This window comes from Colletes gigas, unplaced genomic scaffold (genome assembly GCF_013123115.1).
Source record: "Colletes gigas isolate AHSC1104 unplaced genomic scaffold, ASM1312311v1 Colletes_gigas_Sc00015, whole genome shotgun sequence".
Lineage (NCBI taxonomy): Eukaryota > Metazoa > Arthropoda > Insecta > Hymenoptera > Colletidae > Colletes > Colletes gigas.
In genome coordinates, this window is record NW_025106644.1 from 153,277 (window position 1) to 163,774 (window position 10,498).

General features: G+C 34.1%; 2 protein-coding genes and 1 long non-coding RNA gene across 7 annotated transcripts; 1 reads left to right on the top strand and 2 right to left on the bottom strand.

Moving 5' to 3' along the window:
* Positions 1-9: 9 nt before the first annotated feature.
* On the bottom strand, positions 10-2,554 carry LOC122399854 (peptidyl-prolyl cis-trans isomerase-like 1). Of its 4 annotated transcripts, XM_043400877.1 has the most exons (7): positions 2,453-2,550; positions 1,896-2,095; positions 1,705-1,824; positions 909-1,042; positions 738-827; positions 344-451; positions 10-152 (listed from the first exon to the last, which is right to left on the bottom strand). In XM_043400877.1, exons 3-7 carry the CDS (start codon positions 1,773-1,775, stop codon positions 37-39), a joined length of 519 nt encoding a protein of 172 aa, XP_043256812.1. In that variant the 5' UTR covers positions 1,776-1,824; positions 1,896-2,095; positions 2,453-2,550; the 3' UTR covers positions 10-36. The 4 variants fall into 4 exon arrangements, with proteins under 4 accessions (XP_043256812.1, XP_043256813.1, XP_043256814.1 ...); XM_043400878.1 differs by lacking the exon at positions 1,896-2,095 and having other exon boundaries at positions 2,453-2,554; XM_043400879.1 differs by lacking the exon at positions 2,453-2,550 and having other exon boundaries at positions 1,705-1,819; positions 1,896-2,214.
* An 893-nt stretch (positions 2,555-3,447) lies between these two features.
* Positions 3,448-4,860, bottom strand: LOC122399856. The gene is made up of 3 exons (XR_006259302.1): positions 4,720-4,860; positions 3,774-3,887; positions 3,448-3,686 (listed from the first exon to the last, which is right to left on the bottom strand). It is a non-coding gene; the product is annotated as an uncharacterized LOC122399856 (long non-coding RNA).
* Positions 4,861-5,322: 462 nt separating this feature from the next.
* Positions 5,323-9,366, top strand: LOC122399846 (anaphase-promoting complex subunit 5). 2 transcript variants are annotated; one of them, XM_043400860.1, is made up of 11 exons: positions 5,323-5,662; positions 5,872-5,921; positions 6,351-6,730; positions 6,806-6,959; positions 7,067-7,248; positions 7,322-7,435; positions 7,625-7,754; positions 7,835-8,137; positions 8,219-8,340; positions 8,491-8,758; positions 8,845-9,366. In XM_043400860.1, exons 1-11 carry the CDS (start codon positions 5,518-5,520, stop codon positions 9,211-9,213), a joined length of 2,217 nt encoding a protein of 738 aa, XP_043256795.1. In that variant the 5' UTR covers positions 5,323-5,517; the 3' UTR covers positions 9,214-9,366. The 2 variants fall into 2 exon arrangements, with proteins under 2 accessions (XP_043256795.1, XP_043256796.1); XM_043400861.1 differs by having other exon boundaries at positions 5,878-5,921.
* The last annotated feature ends 1,132 nt before the right edge of the window (positions 9,367-10,498 follow it).

A 10,498-nucleotide genomic window follows, 5' to 3' on the forward strand; every position in this document is an offset into this window, starting at 1 on the left:
AACGAATAATACAAATAATAAAGTCTCTTTATTTTATTAAGCATTCCTTACAGATCCTTTAACAATTTTTATGTCATCAACGGGTCTGTCATTCCTATCGGTTTCAACTAAGCCAATTCTCTTTACTATCGCCATACCAGTATGAACTCGACCTGTTAACAGAAAGAGTCATTAAATAAAACTTATTTATGTTATGCCACACGTATACTGGAAATATGCTTTGCATTATCACTTCTGCACACACATACGAGGCACTGTTTCATGATATTACTTAGCCCAAATTATAGCAGCAGATATAAAAATGTCTATGAAAATATCATAATTATGATAAGTACTGATTTACCAAAAATCGTATGTTTTCCATCTAGCCACTGCGTAGGTGCCAATGTAATAAAAAATTGCGATCCGTTCGTATCTGGTCCAGAATTAGCCATAGATACTATTCCAGCACCTAAAGAAACAAAATACTCTCGTATCAAATTCGTAACGACTTATATATTATATATTTTTTCGTATATATTAAACATAAAACATGATAAAAATTCCAATAAAATAAAATAAAATATATGTACACTTGTATTTATTGTACTGTTGTTAATAAATAAAAAACTTTTGTTCGTTTCTCTTATTAAATAACTATACGTCTATTATTTAAAATGTAAAAACAGGACAACACATAATTGTATTCCATAACGGTAAATTTTGAAATAGAATAATATTATTAATAATGGACAAACCTGTGTGTTTTAGATCATCGTGAACTTCATCGTCGAAGCATTCTCCATAAATAGATACACCACCTTTTCCTGTTCCCGTAGGATCCCCGCCTGAATAACATTGCATTATATAATTCTGTTTTCCAATATTTTCAAAGGACCAATAAAAGGAAGTTCATAATAATATATCACCTTGTATCATGAAATCTCTAATGACTCTATGAAATTTTGTTCCATTGTAATATCCACGCCGTGTAAGTTCAGCAAAATTTCTACACGTGATTGGAACATGTTTCCAATAGAGCTCGATGGTGATTTCGCCCATGCTATAAAATAGAAACATCGAATCAGGTACATTTACTAAAATTTAATATCATAAATAAATGAAATATAAAAAATATATTAAAATAGTTGTTATGTTCAATTGAAATAGTATCGAAGCAATGTGTTGGAAAGTATTAAAATGTATTCATCTCTATCAATTCTACTGATATAATATGCAGGGTGTAAACGATAACTTTGGCAAAAATCATAGGGTATGTAGAGGCCCCATAGGCAAGTATTTTAAGCATGGGAACCTGTGTCTGGAAATGCACCAGTAAAAAATTACGGTGATCTTTAACTTTGGTCTTTAGCGCCTGATGGATAGAAAACCCATCGTACTGGAAACTGTTTCTTTCGAGGTGGGTCAGTCGTGTAGATGACAAAGATGACAAACATTGAAAGTTTTACGATGAACAACGTAAACATTTAATGAAATCATGGTCAAGAAACAATAAACTAAAAAAAGTTTGCCTACCCATCAGGCGCAAAAGGCCAAAATTAAAGATCGCCGTAATTCTTTACTGGTGCATTTCCGGACACAGGTTTCCATGCTCAAAATACTTGCCTATGGGACCTCTACTTACCCTATGATTTTTGCCAGTTATCGTTTACACCCTGTATAACTGATATAACATGGTATAAGTCTCTGAAGTTACCTACTTACGTTGTTTCAAGCGCTACAAATGGTGGTTGCCAGTGCTTATCGGGAATACCAGATATATTTGCAAGTGCCATTATTTTGTTAAAACGTTTCTCCTAGTGCGTTTCTTTTATTTCACCTGATCTAAATGATGAAAGGTTAGAAAATTCGTTTATCAATTAATTATTGAACATTTATATCTTTTAGTAACGTACAAATTTCATCAGATAAATATATAGGGGCTGTTATCCTGAACTTGACGTCCTCAGGACGATGGCATTTCTATCTCTATTGGGATGAATCGCCATGGTGACGGCAGTGATGGACATCGTGGGAATTTTCCCTCATAAGATTCCTTTCTGCGCATGCGTAAGCTGACGTCACAGTTACCTGTCGTCCGCTACCATAGATGTATCTTTAGCGCAAAAAGAGGTGCATGTTGGGAATTCCCATGTTTTGTACAAAATTGAACTTTCTACTTCAAATGCTCGCCAATCACACGAAAATTAACTTATCGAAGATCCTCTACGTATTTCTCTAGCTATACTCATGTAGATTACGAGGAAATTTTTTGTTTTTGTCTCTTTCTCTGTATCTTCCTTAAATTTTGTTCCTTACTGGGATCCAACGGTACCCTAAATTCTAGTTAAGTGTATACGGCAGTGATCATGCGCTCCAGTGCACATAACCAAATTCCCACAAATGTCCATCACTGCGATGGGACTTACGCGTGCTTAAACCCTATTACATTAATTAACTAACTTTTACTAACCGTAGTGATTAACGATGGATAATTGACAATTGATTAACACATTAAATATAATAATTAACGTCCAAACATGAAATTGCCGATGGACACAACGATCAATTCTCGAACCAACTTGAATATAATATTTGGTGATGTTTAAGAGCGGTTTACACAATCTAGTTATTTTTTATCTGGTAACTAACTGCACATAATACAGGGACGTGGGGCCAGAGTGGGGAGACACACGCTACGCGGACGTTACACAACACACAGCCGACTCTAGTACTTACTTACTAGCCGTGCTGAAGGAAAAATCGCAACACCGCGGGAGTCCGGCTTCGATATACCTAGCCCAACCTACCGTAACAGCCTCCCAGCCTCCCACTACCCACCGGCCTCTGGGCTACATAGGCTCCATCTACCGGCCTTCCGGTCTCCCGCCTATCTTTCAAATGTTTCAAATATTAATGTACCGAAGTCCATTAAATATGAGCAACGGAGCAATAATCCAGGTGTTTCATTTATTTATATTAACTCTACAGATCCTGATTTTGGTGTGTAGCACACTTATTTAATATAATCTATAGCATTTTTGGACATTTTGTTTTATATACATTTTTTTTATAAATTTCACATATTCATTAATAATGCCACGGCGTTGCTGTGTTCCCAATTGCAAGGGAAATTATGATAGTACCTTAAAAGATAATAATTACAATTCTATATTTTTATTCCCCAAAGATGAGGAATTGCGGGAGAAATGGAAGGTTGCTATTCCTCGTAAGAATTGGACACCATCAAAATATTCTGCCGTCTGTAGTTTGCATTTTGCAGAAACTGATATTGAAAGGTACCACGGTATTCTATCGCCCAATGGTGTACTGGAGAATGTTTTGTTGAGATGTCCAAGGCTTATAAGGAATGTAGTACCCTCCCATTTTACAACCGAAAAATTAGAAAAACGATTTGGAAATTATAGACTTTTATCTGGTTGTAATTATCATGTCATATAACGAAATAATTCATACAGAAAAAAAAATTAGATTAAAACATATATTTACAAAATCGGCAAATTCGTTTTCTCTTACTGAAATCAAAAATAAATTTCGAATTTGTGATGACAATAATAACGATCTTCATGATCTTCCCACTGATGTGACTTGTTTCTCAGGAATCTTCGATACCGAATACTTGTCCGATTGTGTTGTAGATGATTCCATTAAAATTTATATTTCTGGTTATGGGTCCCATTCTGTTGCTAAAAAATTAAATTGCAATATATGTCGTTTATTAGTTGTGGAGGATAAAGGTAAAACTGTAGGCGATGTATATTTTGATCGCTTACAAAGAGGGGGCCTTTCTGTCCCCACTGAAGAAGCGATAGCCTCATTTATTCATATGTATGCAATAATGGAAGCCATAATAAATGACGGCAATTTAGAATCTCAATTTTTGCAATCTGGAAATCATAAACATATTTTATGTAAATTAACATATATTAGCATTCAATCAGACATACATTATTTAGCATTTTCAGATACATGCGTTTGTGGTCGAGCTTACCAAAGTATTTGGTTTAAATTATTATCAATTTTTTCAAATATTTTATTAAACGATTATGTGAAAACTGTAAATAATAGTCAGTTGGAAACACGTACAGACATTACTTCTAAAAATCGTAAATTAAAAACTTTTAATAGGAACTAGATTTTCAATGATTTTTTTTAATTCCATCTTTCTTAAAACATTAATTTTTATATATATTTAACTTATTCCTTTCAATATGTTTTAATACATTAATAGAGTTTTATTTACTTGCTTAGTATATTTTTATTATGAATACTATTTCACAAGATTCAAAGTTTTATTAGTTGTATTTCAAGAGAATTTCAAAGTATGTTTTGATATGTTTTGTTATTAATATTATTCAAAATTATTTATTATTATTTCAAAATGTAATACTTTATTTCTTTAAGAATACAAAAGTTATGTTTTTGTTATGTTCTATTTAAAAATATTAATTTTATTTTAGAAAATGGGATGATATGGCTATTGGCGAACCACCCATTATAATAAAAAAAAAAAGGTAACGCGCCATGGTAAATACCCCTAGGGTGGTGAGGAAATTTTTCACAATTATCATACTCTCCTCTAACACGATTTTATAATTAACTCCATAATTGTTCCTTTCAATAGCTAATTATGCTAACCTCTTTTCCACGGGCACTTAACCTGTTCGGCTTCGTACCAATAATTTTGCCTATTTCAGGTCTCTATTAACTTATACATACCTTTATCAATTTTTAAATCCTTCAGTTTGGTTCAAAGATGGTTTTAACTTGTTTCGCACTTCTATTTCCTTGAAATCTTTGTAAATATTTCAAATATAATGCATCACAACACCAAACTATTCCGACAGTCCACAAAATATATACCACATTTATAAATATTAATATACTTCTGTATTACTTCTACTTACTATAGTTATGATATTCATATATTCCTTATACATAATTAATAAAAAATACTGTATATTAGTATAATTTTATATCGCAAAATAACGTTAATTATAATCCTCAACACAAAACTCCACTATTGAAAATAGGACTCCCGATCCGCACATGAGCGGTGTTGCCACGTTCCATAGCACGGCTAGTACTAGAGTCGGCTGTGACGTTACACAACAAAGAAAACTGCATGAAGGCTGGTGTGAAAAACAGTTCACTTATTCGTCAGTAGAGGCGCGACAGCGTGCGCAGCGCCAAAGCTACGGACGCTAGCCACATTTGAACATTGGGAGATACCTATCTATAGTTGTGCCTATAGTCTATAGCATCTATTAACTATTTGTAATTAGGTAGTTACAGCGAATTACATACTGCGTTAACTGTGTACTGTGTGTGATTTTGTGAACACGAGTACGTTCAAGCTCGTTCGCTAGTGCTCTCTTATCATCCCATGACGAAATTCCTAAACTAATTTTACTATGGAGTAAAACAAATTAACGATTCTTTGGTTTACTTCATTAACAGAAAATCTGATTAGGTATTTGTCATTTACTATGAAAAGTGCGTAATTATTTTAGACTCATGTGTTGGGATACGCTGTTCGCCATGTCTACGGATTTTATGAATATTGATGGTAACATAAAAAGGGTGCAGAAAGAAACTTTAACGCCATACAAAATAGCAACTGTCATTTTAATTAAAGAATACTGTAATACAACAACGAAAGGTAATTTGGAAGACGTAATTTTATGTTTCAAATAAATAGTACTAACACAGTAAGATTGTTTATTGCACAAAAAACGAGACAATCACATTTGTGTTTATAATGTGATGTTATTGTTTCGATTTTATCATAATACACTTTTGGATGTAGAAAATAGTAATTAGGATCACAGGTAATAATTTATCGATTTTGATGCATCTGTTTTGTTACAGTAATAGCCGAAAGACGTAATTTTTGTTTGGCTGCATTAAAATTGATACAAGTAAGTGTCTTTGGTTAATGTAATGTTTTAAAAATGAATTACAGAATAACCTGTTTTTATTTGTTATATTTACATGTTGAAACACCCCTTCAGATCATTGTAACATAATTGCACAGTGGTATATTTTGTTAAAGTTAACCCCTTGCACTATGCTGAAATTTAATACAAAGCGTACCTAACCCAAACACCATAATGATCGGAAGGAGCTTGAATATCGGATCTTGAAACACGATATGTCGATCGACGAGATGTTGATATTTACGAGTTCGACTCGTGATATTCATGTTTGACATGAAATCAAACAACGAGCCTGACTCGTGATATTCAAGTTTAGCCTAAAATTTTCATCACGAGTCAGACACGTGAAAATAGTGCAAGGGGTTAAATATGAAATGTTACTTTCAATTAATTTCTTTTTTTGTCTGTTAGTCACCAGATATGGAGCTCAATGCACTTTTGGATATATTATATTCTGACGAATATATGTTATATCGTTTTGGACGTCAGTTGGTAGTACAGTTAAAAATGTTAAATGGAAAGGGCGTTGAAGGATTATTAGATTTATTCGATAGCGTTGTACGTCTTATGAAACCAACTTTGGACAATTCACGATCTTTGCCGGCATTAAATAAAAACTCTGTTCTCGGATTGTACATAAGAAGAATTATTATTTTCTTTGAAAAACTACCTTTCGATCAAGTTGTATCACTGTACGAGGCTTTGAAAAAATATTTAGAGAGAAAGACGAATGTTTCTGAAAGTTCTGATATTTCCACGGGTTCTGAAGTAGAAGATTCATATTTACATGAGTAAGTAACCTTTACGCTGTACTTGTATTTTATTTTACATTTTTCTGCATTATAATTTCTTTACTGTGGTGTCAGAATTAAAACAACTTGGGGTGGAAGACAAGCAGAATTACTGGTCGCACAGCAAGCACATGCACTACAGACGGATGAACACAAAGCAATGTCTCCACCGGAGCTGCAAGTTCTCGTACGAGAACTTCTGAGTTCCAGTCCTTACTATGCAGAAGCTGTGAGTACTGTTTGGTAAGAAGAACATTTTCTTTGCTTGCAATGTAAAAATATAATTGGTAACTTTGTCGTATTGCTCATTTCTTTGTATTTCTCAATGTGTTTCAGCATTATTTAAGCTACTTGAATTGTTTACGAGTCAATGAATACTGCGGAGCTATAGACAGTCTTTATCATTGCTTCGATAGACTAGCTCCATTGGAAAATCGATCAGCACCCGAGGATAGAACTCGTATTTTCAGATATGCTGCTCTAAATTTGGCAGTTCTACACGCACAATTTAATCATAAGTACGTACTTGTCCGAATGATTTTTTTAAATTATCACGTTAATTATCAAGTAAAATGTTAATTCTTTTTTAAGGGAAGTAGCACAAGCTGCTTTAAAAGAAGCTATCATGATGGCTCAAGAAGCTGGTGATAATGTATGTTTGCAATTGTCACATGCTTGGATGTATCATCTGACTAGCAATCAAAAGTAAGTTTTTGAACTCGCAAGGGAAGTTTGGGAACCCAGAAATTCAAAAAATTATGAAACTTTCTCTATCTCTAGAACGCTAAGAGATATTGAAACAAAGTTTCGTAGTGTTTTGAATTTCCAGGTTCCCAAACTTCCCTTGATAGTAATATATCGCTGATACATATTGATCATTATATTTTTTAATAGGGGACCTCTTATAGAAAGGTCGATTGGTAAGGCAAGTATGCTGGGAATAACTCATACGACTGGTTTAGGTCTCATTGCATACGCTCACAATTCTGCTTTAGAAGCTAAGAGTCCGTCACAAGTGTTTGAGGTGTATATTCGAATTTAATTGTAATTTTAAGAATCTCGTACTTATTTAAGATCGTATCATACTTTATTGTTTGTTCGTAGACACTAATGAAATCTGATGTTTTAAATTGTCAACATTCCATGATCGACCTAATGTCAATGACATATGCTGAAAAGTCTGCGTTGTGGACGTATTACGGTAAAACCGAGATGTCTTCGGTTTGTGCGCAATTGCTGCTTTTACATAATACAGGGGATAAAAAGCAGCATATGTTCAACGGACCATCTATTTGTCATGTTGTTGTTAATATCGCAAACATTTTAGTCGAATTTGGTGAATATAATTTAGTCGATGCTGTACTTGCTCATGCCAAGGAGAGATTCCCCAATGAGCCATGTAATAAGGTATTGTTCACGAATTCGTGACATTTTGAAGTGTTATGTTTTTAATTTAACTTTTATAACATTTGTCGTGTTTTGTATTAGGTATGGATGTTAAGTGAGCAACTTTATATATTCACACAATTAATGAGACACGAGAAGTGGAGCGAGGCTGAAACAGTAGCATTGAATATTTCAAGCTTGGATCCGGTAGAATGTAAATTTAGGTACGATGACCATTTGAAGTAGTCATATTTACTAACTGTGTTGCGTTCTTCGACAATATATTTAAGTTCTTCATGTACTAGAGCAGAAGTGTCTCGAAGACAGCAGTAGGATTAAATATAACTTTTACATTCAGATACCTAACTTTTTAGGTTAGCAGAAGTGTGCTTGGGTAAGGGAGATTATCCAAAGGGTTTGGAGTGCATCGACGGTATCGAAAAAGACGAGCAAGTAACAACGCAAAATAAAATACGAGCTTTAATTTTGTCAAGTCAAATAATATGCGCGTCTGTTCTACCGGAAAATGGAATTGCTGGAATAAATTCTCTGGTACTTCTAAATACAGCTTTAGAACTGGCTGTACAAAATCATTTATCATATTACGAAGCACTGATTAAAATGCATCTTGCAAACATTCAGGTGATTGAATTAATTAACAAGCATTTTCAATTCAATTATATCGTTATTAGGATTGTTTTAATTAGTTTTTTTTATCAATGTTTCAGCTGATAATGGGAATGCCAACTTTAGCATTGAACTTAGTGGAAGACGTTATTATTCAAATTTTGGCGCATGCCGGATATTACGATCAGGGCAGAGCGTTCGTTTTGTATGCGAAATGTTTAGTTGCTACTGCTCCGATGTGTAGTGGGGCACGGAAAGAAGTAATTTTAAAGGCTATTAAAGCACTGTCCAAAGCAAAAGATTATTTTACAAAAGTTGAAGCATACGGAAGGCTACGGGCTACTTTGTGTCTAGAGTCTTTATTGTGTCACGAAATCGATCTAAAAATTGAACGGAATCAGTGTGCTTTTGAATTTCGTCAGTTAGATGAACAATTTCTCACTAAACTGGACAAGTTGTCTTTATATTAGAAATTAAATAATTGCAAAAACATGTATTGTTTCTCTTTGTATTCAGAACATTCTACTGTGGAATATAAAATTTCTTTAAAATTCTGCCTTCTATTTATTTTGTATGTGAACGACGAATACCGATAGGCGAGTTTTAAAACGCCGACATTGACAAGGTGAAACGAGAACATAAAACTTAAATGTAAAGTTTCATTGAAATTCATTTAGCAAACATGTTAATAGGCAAAAAAAATTTCTTTTCTTTTTTTTTAATAGTCACAATATGATCTGGGGGTCTTAAAACGTGTATTTCCGCTAAAAACAATTTTCTAAATTCTCAATTTCTCTCCCCAAAAAACACAATGCATCCTCTTCACCAAAAAAACAAAAAACCAGACTCAACTAAAACTAACTATGGGAGAAACTGAACTAAAATTTGTGGATCACATTAAACTTCTAGGACTCATCCTGGACAAGAAACTGACGTGGGTCCCACACATGCGATACTTAAGAGACTCCTGCACAAAAAGACTAAATATAATTAAAGTACTTGCCAGTAATAGCTGGGGGGCTGACCAGGAAATATTGTTGCAAACATACCGAGCGTTGATACGAGCAAAAATTGACTACGGTTCAACTGTCTTCAACTCAGCAACGAAACGTACTTTAAAAATAATCGATCCAATTCACCATACGGCACTGAGAATTTCTACAGGCTAGCATTCTGCTCGAGGCCAATGAAAAATGGCCCTCGAACAAAGAAGGAAATACTTAACACTGAAATACGCCTCAAAAATTTCCGCCACTCCGAACAACCCGACCTTCAACCGTATCTTCTCTGAAAGATTCAATGAATTATACTCCAAAAAACCAAAGTTCCCACTACCGCTCTGTATCAGACTCAACAAAATCTTGAAATCTCCCATCGAATGGGCTCCTACCATTGAACGCAAACAAAGTAAAATAGCTCCTTGGACTATTAAGACACCACCCATCAACTTGAGCCTAGCGGACCTGCCAAAAAATCAAATAGACCGAACAACACATAAAACCAAATTCCTAAATCTAAAAAACAGCTTCTCCCACTGTAACCAAATCTACACAGACGCTTCCAAATCTGATTTAGGAGCAGGATACAGCATCGTCACCGAAAATATGACTATAAAACAAAGTCTCCCCAAATTGGTTTCAATCTTTACCGCTGAGGCATATGCAATACTCGAAACCCTGAAACATGCCAGCATCAACAACCTTAAAAACGTTGCCATTTTTTTGGACTCGATGAGCGTGATAAAAGCCCTAGAAA

What these genes read in the sequence shown, in the direction of transcription:
- LOC122399846 (XM_043400860.1), top strand. Translation starts at nt 5,518, where the DNA reads ATGTGTTGGGATACGCTGTTCGCCATGTCTACGGATTTTATGAATATT. An exon ending in GAAGATTCATATTTACATGA is followed by an intron (nt 6,731 to 6,805) that starts GTAAGTAACCTT and finishes CTGTGGTGTCAG; the next exon opens with AATTAAAACAACTTGGGGTG. An exon ending in CACGCACAATTTAATCATAA is followed by an intron (nt 7,249 to 7,321) that starts GTACGTACTTGT and finishes TTCTTTTTTAAG; the next exon opens with GGAAGTAGCACAAGCTGCTT.
- LOC122399854 (XM_043400878.1), bottom strand. Translation starts at nt 1,775, where the DNA reads ATGGCACTTGCAAATATATCTGGTATTCCCGATAAGCACTGGCAACCA. An exon ending in CGATGATCTAAAACACACAG is followed by an intron (nt 452 to 737) that starts GTTTGTCCATTA and finishes TTGTTTCTTTAG; the next exon opens with GTGCTGGAATAGTATCTATG. An exon ending in TGGAAAACATACGATTTTTG is followed by an intron (nt 153 to 343) that starts GTAAATCAGTAC and finishes TTCTGTTAACAG; the next exon opens with GTCGAGTTCATACTGGTATG.